The sequence below is a fragment of the Haemaphysalis longicornis genome, unplaced genomic scaffold, assembly GCF_048455015.1.
Source record: "Haemaphysalis longicornis isolate Haplotype H1 unplaced genomic scaffold, Haemaphysalis longicornis Haplotype H1 scaffold_4, whole genome shotgun sequence".
Taxonomy (NCBI): domain Eukaryota; kingdom Metazoa; phylum Arthropoda; class Arachnida; order Ixodida; family Ixodidae; genus Haemaphysalis; species Haemaphysalis longicornis.
In genome coordinates, this window is record NW_027526361.1 from 115,634,065 (window position 1) to 115,649,845 (window position 15,781).

At 46.0% G+C, this 15,781-nt stretch overlaps 1 protein-coding gene across 1 annotated transcript in view; it reads left to right on the top strand.

Annotated features, from left to right (window-relative positions):
- Rsh (Rap GTPase activating protein radish) overlaps positions 1 to 12,866 on the top strand; it is a 321,267-nt gene extending 308,401 nt beyond the window's left edge. Inside the window, exon 18 of the mRNA XM_077707586.1 lies at positions 5,241 to 12,866. Coding sequence (XP_077563712.1) covers positions 5,241 to 5,405 — 165 coding nt within the window. The 3' untranslated portion in view covers positions 5,406 to 12,866. The remainder of the gene's footprint in view (positions 1 to 5,240) is intronic.
- The last annotated feature ends 2,915 nt before the right edge of the window (positions 12,867 to 15,781 follow it).

Here is a 15,781-nt window from a genome sequence, read left to right on the forward strand (position 1 = left end):
TTAAGGTCACGTGGGGCTGCTATTCAGGGTCAGAGTTCCCTGAAGCACTTCTTATTTGATGTTGTAAAATGTTGTTTTGTGGTTTTGTGCGTCTTATCCGTGATGCATGAGGATCGTTTGTGCAACGTCTGATTCACACTGGTGTTGCCAAGAGTTATTTTGGAATTCCGGCGGCCGCTGCTTTCTTTTGGCGGAGACAGAGTCCACATGGCAGTTGTTTCTCACCTTCAATTTCTATTAGTGTTAACTCTACTGACGTGCCACAAAGATTCAAAATGAGCTTGCCGGGAACAACATAATAGCTGTCTCGCGCTATTCAATGTTGCCTGTGAAGCACTGACACCATTTTGATTAAGCATTTACGTTAGGTTACCACTTACGATTCGTTCTTACGGTAAATTGACTGGATCTGGGCGCAATCAGCTTCCCCGGTTCACCATTGGTCACCTACGACGGAGCTTTAGTCATAGTCACCAGTGTGAACGCGCCTTTCAAAAATTTGCCAAAACCTAAGATTGGGCTGGTTGATGCTACCGGCGGCAAAATAAGCCGGGACACGCGAGCGCGTACCGAAATGCCTCGCCCCGACATCTGACGTTGCACTTCTGCTTTCGAGACATCGATGTGCGCTTGCGCGTCCAACCGAACTCGCTGTATTGTCTTTTCCATCAGTGTAAGCGGCAAAGCTAATCACATTCAGAGTTTGGCGATAGGGTCACTTTCTTTGCTAACATGCCTCGCTCGGGCCACTGCTAACATGCCTCGCTCGGGCCACGACCACCTTTATAGACTCTGCCTCGATCTCACAGATAGCATATATAACAAACTTGAGTGATTGTAGAGTTTAACGCACCGTCGCATGATGATGATGATGATGATTAGTGACTTTCCCTTTGAATCGGGGCGCCGGTTGTCAGCAACCGACTTGCCTGTTTTATTACGTTTACTTGCCCTACTCCCAGCTAACCTATAGATTTGCTTCCTCCCTCCCATCTCTCCCTCTTTTCTGTTTTAAACTCATCGCCCCCACCCCCCTTTTTTCTCCCCTCGCTGTTCTAAATTCTTATCCGCATGATTACTCCGCCTGCGTACCCATCCCTTCCCTACTTTTCCTCCACCACCACTCCAGTCACCTCTTCGTCACCTCTATGGCCTTGAAGTTGAGGTTCCCCCTCGCCCCAAATCCTAAAGCCTCCGCCAGCGTCGTTTCCCCCTCACCCCGCGGTGGCCGTATCTCTGTGCAGCTCCTGACAATATGGTCTATAGTTTCCCGATCACTGCCGCAGCATGCACACGTTTCATCCTGCTGCCTGTAGCTACCCGTGTATGCCCGGGTTCTCAGGCACCCTGCCCGTGCCTCGAAGAGCAACGCACTGCCTCTCGTATTGCCATAGAATCCCTCCTTCTTAATTTCCCGTTTCTCTGCCCTATAAGTCTCCAGGGTTTTTTTCGCTTCCATTCTCTGTGCCCACTTCGTCGTCTCTGCTGCCTTTACCTGCTTTTTAACTGTTGTGTAAACCCCGCTTTCCCCTACCGACTTTCCGTACCGCTTGGTCAGCTGTCTGGTCCTCCGTCTCCACCGCGTGTCCACGCTCCTCAAATACAGGTACTTAAACACCCTCGCGGCCCATTTTTCGTTCCCCATGTCACGAAGTCGCTCCTCAAATTTTATCTTGCTCTGCGCCTCCCTCGCCTCGAAAGACGACCAGCCCATATCCCCTTGTACCGCTTCATTTGTAGTTTTACTGCGGGCCCCTAGGGCCAATCTGCCTACCGCCCTCTGATTTACTTCCAGGCCCGCTTGGGTCTCTGGCTTCATGCACAGAACCGAATTAGCGAAAGTTAATCCTGGTACCATGACCCCTTTCCAGACTCCCCTTACCACCTCGTATTTGCTGTATCCCCAGAGGGCTCTATGCTTCATTACAGCCGCGTTCCGTCTTCCTTTCGTCTTAAGGTGAGCCTCATGCGCCTGCGTGTAATCTTCGCTGTTGTTCAGCCATACTCCTAAATATTTATACTCTTTCACTAATGGTATTTCTACTTGCTGCACTGATACTGTTTTGTGCTCCTCGCCGTCATTAAAGACCATGATCCCCGATTTTTCTCTGCTAAAGGATAGCCCTAGGTGCGTCGCTTCTTCACCGCATATATCCATCAAGCCCTGCATACTTATCCGGTTGTCCGCCATCAACAATATGTCGTCTGCATACATCAGTCCCGGAACCCGTTGTAACACCACCTTCTCCTTTTTCATGTAGGATAAGTCGAACCCCATCGTGCTGACTTCTACCGTCCTTTCTAACCCCGTCTAACCCCGCAACGCTGGCGATGAAGCGCACCTAGCGGAGGGCTCCGGATTAATCTTGACCATCTGGGGATATTTAACGTGCGCCGAAATTTCGTACTCACGGGCGCTTTTGCTTTTCGCCTCCATCAGAAAAGAGGCCGCCGGGGCCGGGAATCGAACCCACGTCCTCGTGCTCAGCAGCACAGCGCCTTAGCCTTTGAGCCACCGCGGCGGGTCTGGGTAACAAACCTGTACCACATATACAGTTGAACCTCGATTTAACGAAGTCACCGGTACCTGCGAATTATTTCTTTAAATCAGTAACTTCGTGAAATCCAGAGAACAACAAAATTCGTTCGAGAAAACGACCAATTTATTGCCTAGTGAAAAAGCTCGTGATTTTCGTATGCACGCTTCCTGAACAGCGTTAGCACGCACTTCTCGTAGCTGCCCAGTCAAGTCCAAGCGTCCTCGGCACCCTCGCGTGCACCAGCAAACCACCCCAGAATGTCGACGGGGTTCATCACCTGACTTGGTGTGGGCACGGGAGCTTCGGCAGTTTCCGGATCGTTTACATCTTAAGACCCCTTTGGGCGCCGGAACCAAGCTGCACTATCTCCTCGTCGAGAACTTGTTGTGTCAGTGTCGGCGTCTGCATCGGCGTTCACGTGCGAAGCGGTCGCAGTTCTGATCTGCGGCCACCTCGTCACGGCGATGAAGCCCTTCCCAACTGGGCGATGCGCCTTCCTGCTCGTGTTGCGGGGTTGTGGAGGCCGACGAGCCTCGGAAGTAGAAGTGTGGAAGGTCCTTTGAAAGTGTGGAGGCAGTGTACTATCGCTCCTGCGCTGGCAGTACACTGCCAGACATTCTAGACGCCATAAATTTGGAAAAACCTCTTTTTTCATGCATATTTTTTCCAGGATTGCTTCATTAAATCGTGTTTGGTGGCGCAGTTTGTTTATTTATTTCAAGTTTGTAAACGCATTAACCCTATGGGCAACTGCGGGGCAAATCCGAATTTGTTCGTTAAAGCGGGAAATTCGTAGAATCAGTTTTCGTAAAATTGAGTTTCAACTGTATTCCATCGCATCTTTATTTTTCGCCCAAAACTTGCAGTTGGTTAGTAACAAAAATGCGTTCACCGAAAGAGAAAGGAATTGAGACGAGAAATAGCTTATTTGCATAAAACATGATGAGAGGTAACCTTGAACACGTTTTAAAACAGAGATTAAGGGGGGTGGGATTGGTCCCCCTTTCGCCCTACGAAAGTCGATTGTGAAGCTGTTGTGAACCACTGTTGCAAAGCTGTTGTGAACCACTACAAATGGTGATGGAGGAGGGTATGAAAAGTTTTTCGTCGTTTAGTCCGGACTGTCGCTTGCGCTCGGCTAGTGTCAGTAGATAAGGGTACAGAATATCACCATTCTTTTCCCCTATAGTTCCATGCCGCCCCCATGATCTTCGGTCAGTTCGCTTAACGTGACATTTGTTTACAGTGCGACGGTGCATGAGCGCCACCATTTTGTTGTTTACGCACTTTAGTCGGTCAGCTCTGGTAGGCTTAGGTTGTCCTCCGTGCTCTGCGGCTGCACGCGACTGACGTCGTTCCGAATGCGAATGAAAGATAACACGTGTAGCAGCATTTGAGCAGCAGAAGTGTGTCCAAAGATGCGGCAATACTGGGCCCTGTCTAGCCTGACGCATGCTCTCGGCGTCGTGGTCTAGTTAGTGACGTTAGTACTGCCTAGCGTTCAAAGATAATCTACAAAGAATCTCCACCAGGAACACATGGGGGGGGGGGGGGGGGGGGTCCCATTGTTCACAGGTGCGTTATCCTCCATAACACGGTTTCGATGCCTATTTTGTGGCTTCCTGAAACAAATTCTGAGCTCTATGCTGTATGCCTTACTAGCCTGATGCATACGCTAGGCTTGTTAAACTTTGGCGCCTTGGCGTTTTTTGCTTACGTGATCGTTTTTGCCCCCTGAAATGAAAGCGTTGAGGGTAGAGGTATAGCTCTGCTGTAAAAACGCGAGCTGCAATCGGCGAAGTCGTCGGTTTAACAAAACAGAACAAAAATAAATAACTGGTTTCCATACATCTTGAATTGATTGACACAAACGCAGACCAAAATGTTCGCTTTTATGCGACCAAACAAACGCTATTGCCCTTAAAACTAAGATATCAAAATCTCGTTGGGATGCGCCCTTTGTCACAGCCAGGCAGATAGAGCAAAGCACGTTTCACCCTCGCCGTCCGGCGCCGAAGAAGGTGGCAGCGAGATGAGCTGCGCTTAAAAAGTGACCCCTATCGCTAAGCGGTCAATGCAATCATCCTTGCCATTTGAAAGGAAGGAAACGACAAGGCAGCATACAGGCGTTACCCGCCGCGGTGGGTCAGTGGCTAGGGCGTTGCGTGGCTGAGCACGAGGGCGCGGGTTCGATTCCCGGCCACGGCGGCCGCTTTTCTGATGGAGGCAAAAAGCAAAAATGCCCGTGTGTACGAGATTTTGGCACACGTTAAAGACCCCCAGGTGGTCAAAATTAATACGGACCCCTCCACAACGGCGCGCCTCAACGCCTGCGTTGCGTCGGCGTGTAAAAGCCTACAATCAGAATCAATCAGCATACAGGTGTTGGACACGCACGCGTTCCTCAGTGTATCGGCACGAAAACTGCAACGTCAGATGGCTCGGCGATGCATTTTCCCACGTGCTTGCGTGCCCAAGCGCACTTTGTCACTGGGTAAAATTTTTTAAAGGAAAGAACAGCGCAGAAAATCAAGAACAAGGAAGCGATAACAGCCGACACAGCGATGTTCTCTATTTCTTGTGTCTCGTCGTTTTTCCGCTGTTTTTTCCTCTACAAATTCCCATGACAGAAATTTCAGTGTTCAACTTTTCCTTCTCTTACCTTTGCCCTATCCCCCTTCTCGTGGTGGTACCTCGCAGGTGGTTCTCCCCACAAAGACAATCAGCCACGAAGAGATACTTGACACGCTACTCTACCAGGCTGACACAGGCATGTTTCGCGTTCGCCAGTCGTACATCGAGGCCGTGGACGGCCGCCGAGACCGATACTTGCTCAGCCAAAAGCTGAGCAGGTACCGAAGGTAACGCCACCGGATCCCCCAGCCCGCCCGAAAGGACAGCCAGCTTGTAGGCCACAACACCTAGCCATTGTTCGGGACGGTTGTGTTGCATTTCTTGCCATGAGCCTGCCCAAGCTGGCTTGCTGGCTTTAGGAAATTTTTCAAAGCGAAGAGGTTGTGTTTGAACTAGTGTATTCGAAAGTTACTAGGCTGCTGCAGGCACATGCACAAAAACAACTTAGTCATTTACACCTTAGTCGTTTTCTTTAATCCCAGGGTACCCCCCACATTGCTATTATCATTTTTTTGCTTTTACCTTATTTTGCAAGACGGAGCAAAGAACGAGTCCGAACATCTTAGCCCTCAACGACCAAAGTAGTAGGTGAAAAAACTTGTATAGTAAATTGTATGGAGACACTGCAGACATACGGACAGGGTAAATTTTATGCCGTGCAGTCTATGGTCAGAGTTTTTTTTCTCGGTCAATTAAAAAGTTTTGTTCTCGAAAAACTATACCCAAAAGTGCACTATTCTCAGTTGCTGCTACGTCCAATGTTTTCATGGTATCAGCTTCGACAACGCATTCTAAGGCGGGCAGGGTGGCGAACTACTTGTAGGCACATACATGCTACCTGAAATGTTTTAAACTAAAGTCGAGTGCACAAGTGCACTGCATAACTAAGATGACTAATAACACTGCATCAATTTAGATTCCCGACCCACCCGATGTCATCGCGGGGATGTATAGAGACGGCCCCGGAGCACCGGTTTTTTTTTTTGTGTCGACTGTGCCGGAATACGAAGGCTCTAGAACAGCTAGATTGTGAAATAAATGTTATGTGGGTTGTGCTAGACGCTCCGTATAGGAATTACTTGCAGATAAATTCCCTGCAGCATCCCTTTAAGTGTCCGGTTGTCCGGAAGATGAGTAAAAGCAATAGAAATTCTGATTTTTCAGGTAACAGAAAACCGGGTACGCTGATAACCACGCTAAAAGAAATTTCTTTTCGCGTTTCTTGGTTTAACATTCTCGCGTCTATCGCCAGTATTGGAGTGGACGTTTGTAAACTTCGATGCCCTATCTATTTCCGTGACGTCAAGCTGCTGAAAAGTAGAGTGCTTCAAATGCAAAACAATAAACAACCCCTCGTGAGGTTTACTTTGGATAATGTTTTGGGGTATAGAATATTGTAAAGAAGGTTATTTTATTCGGGAAATGCTGCATTCACGTAATGAGAGTACATTAAGTGTTTGTCATAGAAGATTCTAAATCCTGCTACGCGGCAACGTGGTAAAGACATTTAACAAATAGTTTTCTTTGTGGATACAACTGTCCAACTCTTCTAATACTATCTGACCAGTTACATTTAATATGCAGTGCCTTCGAATGGCAACGAAAAGATTTCACGTTTTTGCTGTAGCTTTATTCGTGAATCTGACAGCGAACCTTGCACATTGAGCCTATAGCGTTGATTTCGCACATAACCACATTGGGAAAGACAGCTCAACAGCTTGTGTTGTGCCTTTCAGTGCGAGGTGTGCCTCTTTGGTTAAGCTTCTTCCGTTTATGATTATGCTCACCCGAAAAAAAAATTTAAAGTCAAAGATATCTGATATCTTACTTTATCATGTGCCATTCGTCACGCAAGCAGCCTGGTGAGCTTTTCAGAAAGCACAAGTTCACAGTTCTTGCTTTGTGGCGAGAACGTAAAATAAGGTGGTCAAGACATAAACTCTGTTGTCGCGATTATTGTTGGCATAACGTTGAATATGTAACACCAGTTGTTTAGAGTTGTGCATTCACTGGGCATGTTGAATGTACGCAAACTATTATTGGGCCCACATAGCGTAGTCCATACCGAAGTGCATTGATACACGTATCAGTTAACAAATGTGGTGTGGTGTTTCGCAGAAAGAATGGTGGATGTTGTTCGTCGTCCTGAAACAATACTCGCCCAGTTGAATGACTATAAAATACAAGAGCATGGGCAGTTGTTGGCGCCTTACACGCTTTCATAAGAAGTTAATTTTTAAATCTTAGCTATTACGTCGTCGCCGCACTCTTATCGAAGGTGAACCGAACCTTGGCGAAGGTACATTAAGGTAACTGCTAGTTGTAACACGCGAAACCCTAGATGGACCAAGGGAAACAAGTTTATGCACAGCAAAATGTTTTCATGCTTTTGCGAGTATATGTGAAACCAAAGTAGTGAAGTGACACAAAATATTTTAGTAAGTACAGTGCGAAGAACCCACGGTTTTGCTAAAGGCATGAAACTAGACAGAAAACTATTTTTGGCTCGACATATGAAGCACGTGTTGAACTAAACCCATGGGCGAGGCGGTTGGCTAATAGTTTTGTATTTTGCGACGGCGAATTCGACATTCCTGTTTTGTACATATTCTACAGGCTGTAGCTGCTTACAAGCGGAGCTGAAGTTTCCGTTTTAAACAAAATCTGCCTCCAGTTTCCCACAACTGAACAATGCAAGAAGGCTGTTACTATAGAAAAATATCCTTCGAACAGCATTTGCTGACGCGCTATTTGCACGATAGCGCTTGCCAGAGCATACGTGCCTGCAGTGCGTGTATTTGTCACAAATATTAGTTCTACAAGGCTGTTATCTGACATTTTTGTTGTTGCCAGTACAGGCACGGTACAGAAAAGCGAAGAATTTGCAAGTTGAACGTGTTCCCAAAGCAGAAATGTTTCAATTCATCAATGGGCGCTGTGCTGGCCAGGCATGATCGCTGAAACAACAAAAGACACTCCCAGACAAACACACACATACACAGAAACGGCAGCACAAGTGTGCCATTTCAAGCAATGCAATGTTGTGTCGTATGCAAGTTCTTCCGCACATACTTCTAGACGTGTCAACACACATTGTTTAGTGGTGTATTCCCTAGTACTGTTAGCTGCACATGTTTCCGGGCACTGGATGTTACCCCGCGCTTTGTACAGAGTGGTCATATGTATTACATGTGCTCCTGCAACTTCGTAGATTAAAAAAGAAGGTTGAAGAGGAAGAGAACGGAAAAGAAGAAAGGAGAAAACAAACGTCAAGAAGCGGACACGTCAGTGTAAACCGCTGCACCGAACGTGCCTCACACGCATCTCTTCGTGCCTGGGTGGAGCTAACCGGCACCCTGCAAGCCTATACTGTATATCTGGGTCATCTAACGTCAACTTTAGTACGTTTGTTTTTAGTTTTCTTCCTTCCATCATCAGAGCATCGGAATAAACATAACGCGTGGTGGCCGGACACGCCTTTTGGAGATAAGAGCCGAAACAGCCTAAAATTCTTTGACGATTGTCATGAAGGGAAAACGTAAGCATTTTCCTACCTGCGGACATTTTAGATACATACGATAGATAAGATGGGGATTAGTGAGTTCGATAGCGAATTATTTTTTTATCAAAACCCCAATGTGCAAAAATGTCATCAACGTCTTAATTTCCCGTACTCTTTCATTCTCTGCACAGACCTGGCCCTAAACTCTGGCCGTGCGAGCACGATTTGGCGCACTTTTTTATTTCCTCGTGGGAAAAATTGAGGAGTTCGCTGATCTGTTACTACCTTCCGTTTTCGGAATCATACGTGACTCATGCTTTGCCACATGTAACCAGGACATGAGCATCGCAGCGACAGGTTCATTCTGTGTGACGGCTTTGACAATAAAACAATTTAAGTAAAACCATAAAAAACTGGCAGGCTGACAGGGAGTGGTTCCACCCGGCCACGGCACATTCATGTCGTTTGTTACACGTGCCTATTAAGGTCAGAGAACAGAGCAAGTGTGTGTGTTTTATTCTCCTACACTACTGCCACAAGCTCAAAAGGGAAAAAAAACTATATACTTGTTAGGATGCACTCTACTGTACATTCACTTCCTCCTGAGGCCGCAGCGCAGAACGCCTGACACCACGCTCAGAGGTTGTTACAAAAACGGTACTGTTTTAACTTGTCAGGTTTGCGAAACAGCCGCCAAGTTCAGGAACCGAAGCAACAAGGATAATGTATTGGCAGGCCAGTGGTTGCTAAAACTTTATTTAAAGATACTTTAAATATTTTGCCGAAATGCATTACTCTTGCAAGTATAGTGACCAGGTATGGAGGGGAGTATTTCCGCTTAAAATTGGAAATCTAGTAGTAGTGAAGAAAGCATGCGAACGAGTAGCCTTTTATGTTATGTTGCTGAACTGAAGAAAGCTGTATTAAAAAAGATGGCCACAAACATTATTTCCCATTGCGTAATTTTCTGATTTAAACGAGTCACCGGCTTAAAAAATAATACCCTCCCTATCCTTGAGAAAGCAGTCGAATGTACAAATGCGGGAACACACCCCCGTGGTGAGCAAGGTATCAAAGAAGTAAGTTTGAAAAGCAAGGAATCAAAGACGTCAGCATTGCTAGCCAAGTGCGCCGGGCGGTTATTTGTTATTTTGCCATACATTGGTTTGGTTTGCACAAAGAGTCGATATTAACAACAAAATTGACAAAATTAAAGATTCTGCCGACTGAGATAGCAAGAAATCTTATTTCAAACTCGCGTGATATCGTTACTTTCGAGGCTCCATGAAGTGTGACGTGATTTAGTTGGTGCGGCGGCCGAGAACGGCAAAGGGGATCTCATTGCTGCCGCCTATTACAGACTATCCAGAAGTCTATACATCTTCTCCACAGCCAAATAATCGATTACTGGGCCGAAAGTGCACTGTGAGGCTTCAAAAAACGCTTCGAAGAATTCACTTCGAAGTTTTTGAACATATTTAGACCTTAAGAGCTGTGAAGAATGACGCTGCTCTAGAGCTTTCTTCACAACACTGCATCAGTCAACGGCAAGACGCACCTTTCCGCAATTAATGGCCATGCAGTGTCTGCGCTACGTTAAATTACTCATTGGCTGGATGTATGATCCTCGCTGAGTCTCCTGAGTGCACATGATTCTTAATCTTAGCACACAACTTAGCCCAACACGACTAAACGTTTTTCAATGGACAAATGAAGAAACTCTACCGGAGAACAGATGTTTTGCACGTGGAGTGATTGAGTGTCCCGAGTGCCACATGGTATCACTAATCGTTCCATATGCTCGCAGCTGCCATCCACCTGGGTCCGACGAGCCAGTCTGTCGCATTCTTGTAGTATGCTCACTTTGGCGTTTCCACTCTTGCCCGATTAGATACCAGAAAGTTATTCTGCTTGAAGAAAACGATAGTGTCTGTGACCTTCGTGGGGCTGCATTTTAGCAAGTAAGCGCAAGTGTACTCAACGTTTAGGCAACGTTTAGGCCCGTTTAGGCAACGCCATAGCGGCTGGCTGACGTTTTTTTAAACGACGCTTTGACAGGCCGGCAGAGACTCAATAACAATGTTTGTGTGCTTAAGGGCGGTACTTCGTCCCATAAAACAAGTCATTGTTTAATCAGGTGGCTTTTCGGGCATCATCACAGAAGAATAATCCACAACCGCAAGGATTTCCACTTTCCTATGTAGTATCAATTGTTTGGAGAGAAGCAGTTGTCATTGAAACGAAAAAAGAAATTGCATTTCTGTGGAGAATGCGTTCTGCGTTGCAGGCTGCAGGATAGCCAGGAAACGTGAGAGCAAAGCGGAAACAAATGATTTGCGCGACACATGTACATTATATGCAGAGTTGTATATGGATACGTTGTCCGTAGAATTGTCTCAGAGTATTTTTCTGTCGAAATATTTGTCATCAGCTGTTGTAGTCAAAGAGAAAGTAAGCACTAGCGGGGCAGATGTGTGTTTATTTCTTGGACAGAGAGATTTTATATATAGAAGGGTTTTTTATAAATAGGAAAGTAGTTGAATATATCGGCCCCTTAGCAGGTCCATTGTTGGCCATAGATACCTAGGAGTTGTTACTCGTGGTGGGGGAAAAATACACTATTGTTTAGTAATGAGCGAGACATCTGAACAAAATCCCAACTGTTAGCACATTTACGGCGCTGATTTAGGCTTAGCTATAAAAATGGCGCCTCCGCACATCGGATTGTGTTGTTCATTTTACCCAAGCCGGTGAGCTGATGCAGTATTCAGCGGCATGTCTAGCACCTATTTCTACGTTACATGATTGTGATGCGCGACTGGCACTTTACGCTCCACATAACACAAAGTGTCGGTGGTTTGTGCCCATAACGAAAATAGTTATTTTGTAAAAATGTCTGTAGAGTTGTTCGTGTGGCGGCAGTCGCTTGAACTGCAAACAGTAACTGGTACGGCTATTAGCTGTGATTTGCTAAGGTGTTTTTCGATATTAAAGGAGCATAAAAAGTATTGATTCTATTTGTTAGCTGTTTTAAAGACAAAATTGTTTTTTCTTGAGCTAATTATCTGAGAAACATGTGAGAGTTTCCAAACATGGCACATTTTCTTTGTTGTTCTGGTAACAGCTGGAAAATAAGTGAGGTGGTTGAACAAATATACGAGCTGCAATACCTTCAATAAAAAGAAGTTTTACTCTGCCGCTACATGAAATGCTTGTATAAAGGAGTGGCGCCTGTGTGTTTTGTCAAATGGTACTCCTGTAAACATGCACGAGTGTCTCAATACGCAGGGTATACGCCGGTAATATGTTGAACACTGATTGTGGACTGAATATTTGGCGCAAGGTGTGGTTGCACTTAAATTTTGCTAATCACTGTGAGTCAAAAATACCAAAATCAGCGTGGTCAGTACGATTCGTCAGTGGTTGTTGTTACAAAATGCTTTATTTATATACAACACAACTGCGGCTACACTCGAGCAATAGAGAATGTCAACTCTGGACAATAGACTCGGGTCAACCGAAAACAACGGTTTGCAAGGAACACATCCTGAGCACATTTCATTGAGTCTGTTGTCTCACATCCTGAGGTGGGGGGGAGGAGGCCCTACCGCATTTTATGAAAACAGAATAGCGCCATTGGTTGCCCTGCTCAACTGTGCGCGCGATTTTTCTCTCTAGAGCAATGCAAGAAGTCTCACTGCACGAATCAGTGTGTAACGGAGGAACCCGGCGCAATGCGACCAATTTCACGCGTGTAAAGTGTTGCACGACCTGTTTAATTTTTTTCGGCAATCTCGGCACGGCCAAGAGACTGTTGTGTTGTGAATCCGAACTGCGGAGCACTTCCCTTGGCACACACCCACCAAACAAAATACACTTTCCGAATAAATGTATTTTGCTAAATACAGTGGTTGTTGCTGCATGTTTTTTTTTTCCATCTTGCGTAGGTCGGTTGATGTGTGTGCCTCCGGCCGGGGTACATTTTAACGGCTTCTTTTTTTCGAATAAACAGCATGCCGTCCACGGCCAGCTCAAGACACGTCACTTGACCTAAAAAAGAGGAACAACTTTGAAGGACTGATCAAGGAAGGTATGTAGGGCCTTTGAAACGAACGGTCGCAATAGCCCTTAACAAATCTGTTCATACATATCAATACGTGATAGAGCAACTGCATGTCCCCTAGCATCACACCGCGTATTCGACTTCTAATCTCCGTTTATCACTTGTCAACTGGGGGGAAAGACTTTGTACAGCACCGCAGAAACTGTGTAGAGCACTATGGTTTTTCGTAGAATCGAAATATTTGTAAAATTAAGCCTCGGGCTGGGAAAGCGACTTATAAGTCCTGGAGAACTAACTCACACTTTAAAAAAGCACCAAAAAGTTAGGCCTGAATTCTCCTACCAAGCTGCAATCTTCAGTCATTCAGTGGAGGTGACACGGTACCTGTCAACAATACTATGAATCCAATGGGTACTGGAAATCAACCTTGGGGAAAATGATTAGCGCTTTTAAACTTGCCCACTATGAAAGGAAGGAAGGAAGGATAATACAGTGCATGAAAGGCAGGCAGGTTAACCAGGTTACAGTCCGGTTGGCTACCCTACGCATGGGAAGTGGGGAAGGAGGGATTTAAAGAGAAAGAGATGGTATTGAAACGACAGGGAATAGAGCTTGAGGAGCAAGAGAAGAAAAATTAAAGATAACTACAAAAACAAAACAATAGGCGAGAATGAAGCCTATACTGAAACAGTAAACTAAGCAAATGACAAATGAACAATGGTAGACAGTGTCTCTACAATCGCTCAGACAGGCCTGTGTCCTTAAAGAAACGAAGTAATGCTTTTGTGGCCTTTGACCCAAAACAGTTCGTGCTGTTAATAGCTGGTTGTCGAGTTTCCGGAGAGCGGTTGACAGGTGCTGTCTCTGCGTTGCAAACCGGGCACAGTGACATAAGAGGTGTTCTATTGTCTCGTCCGTGGCGCACACGTCCCAAGCAGGATTCCACACAGACAGGGCATACCATCTCATTTCTTCGTTCACCCTGCTCTCTTAGTGTAAGCCGCTGGAGTGGTCGTTTATAAACTTCGCCTAAACAGTCTGTTTTGCCTTCTTGTTCTTGGCATTGCTATTACTGCAACATCTGCAAATACACACCATCAAAATGAGAAAATTAGCTTTAAATGGTAGTATTCATGCCCGCAACACTAGAGCACTGGTTCGATTTGTAATGCAATCAGAACATTTCATTTAAGTTAAAACTTTTGAATTTTAGGTCCAATGTTGACGCTAACATGTCGGCGCATGAGTATGCCACTTCCCTTTTTCGTCAGGATGCATGTTCTCTCGCCTCGAAAAAAAACTGAGAGGGCGAAATAGCGCAGCGGGAGAGAGAGAGAGACAGAGCGAGAGAGTGAGAGAGAGAGAGAACCCTCTTGGTGCCGCCTACTGAAAGCAAAATAGCACTCTGAAATTGAAACATCCTATTCTCATCCCCTACTTTTAGAAGTCTATACTCGTCAAATTAAAAGGTCACTAGTAATATTTTCATGAAACCCGATTTGTTAGCTGTTTGTTCATGCTTTGCTGATAGCGCCTGGCCGCCCACGGTTGTAATCCTGTGCTGAAAACGAAGAGTCACTCCGTTTGTTCCTTCTGGAGTTAGGCCTGGCTATGTTGTTTCGTATGAAAAAAGTGGCACCCATTCGTCGGTCGCCTGAATTGCTCTGATTCGAGTGCAATGTTTTCGATTTGAATGGATGTTTATGGAAATGAGCCTTCTTCAAGACCAAATACAGCGGCACTCGATTAGCCGGCTTTCGCGTGTTGCCGTCGTTCTGTTTGACTGCTTTTTCGTCGGTCGTTCTTTTGACAGCTCATTGCGGAGCGCGAGTTGGAACAAACTTTATCAAGTACGAGAAGCTTTCGTCATGGCCGACTTTGGGATAATATTAACTGATTGCTATCTACGCGATAATCCGCGCTTGTATGATGCATGGTGCGAAAGAAGAACAAGCCAAAGAGAAGGCTAATTGAAATACACTAAATCTTGTTTTGTTAAAGTTAATCCCTCTGGTGTGAACATATAATAAAAAAGTGAAGGCCAGAAGAAAAACCTATCACCATCTGCGGTCACGTGACCATACGGCGTCCTTCGTTTTGTCAAACATGGAATGAAACAGAAAAATAATAATTCTGACGGTGAAACTCTCAGAAAAAAGGGTGTGGTAATTTTTTCCTTAAGGGTGAAACAAGAATGTATCATGTATAGCTTCCCACGAGGTGGAAATTTTCTCCTTTCGAAAGGGAGAGCGCGTTTTCCCCCCTGGGAGTGGAGGAAAATTCTCCCCTATCGTAAGCTAATGAAGAAACGTTCTTCCCCTAAACCAGCATGGCGGCGCTACCCGAGCAAGGCTTGTTATGCGACAAGGTCTAGTGGGATGATCAGTTTGACGATCGAGGAAATACATATGGGTAGGTTACTGTAGTTGTGTTCGGTTATTATGCGCTAAAATAACCAAACCATGATCTACCGAGCACCAGAAGTTCGGTTAGCAAAACATGACGCCATCCGTATGCGCCACTTCTCTCGTTCGCGCACGTGCCGCTGTAAACAGCGCAGAAGTCATAACGATTGCATTCAGAGTGCCGCCTTTATTTCCCACAAGCTTGTAACCCCGTCGTTCCTCTACACACGAGATCGCAAACCTCCAATACGGCAGTTTGAGAAATACTGACGCGGCCGTATTAGTATTAATCCCCTTACCTTGCTACAACCAATGCGCTGACACGCAGAGCGTCTTCAACCGTGCATTGGCAGAAAAATGGCGGCGCCCGCGGCGCTAAGTGTTGCCAAGCAATTTGTACCGCAACGCGCCACACCTCACCCGAAAAAGCCCTACACTCGGCTCTATGCAAAACATAAAGACTGTATTTTAAGTGCGAATGCACTTTATAAGCGACCCTGAATTCCGGTGACCGCCGTCCGTCCACATAGCAACAGCTGCGGGTGCGCGCGCTCCGCGTCTTCCTTGGCAACGGGGGGAGATGGGCGCGCGCTGCCTGGCCGCTGACATGGCACATACCCACGTGGGGGATTGGCCA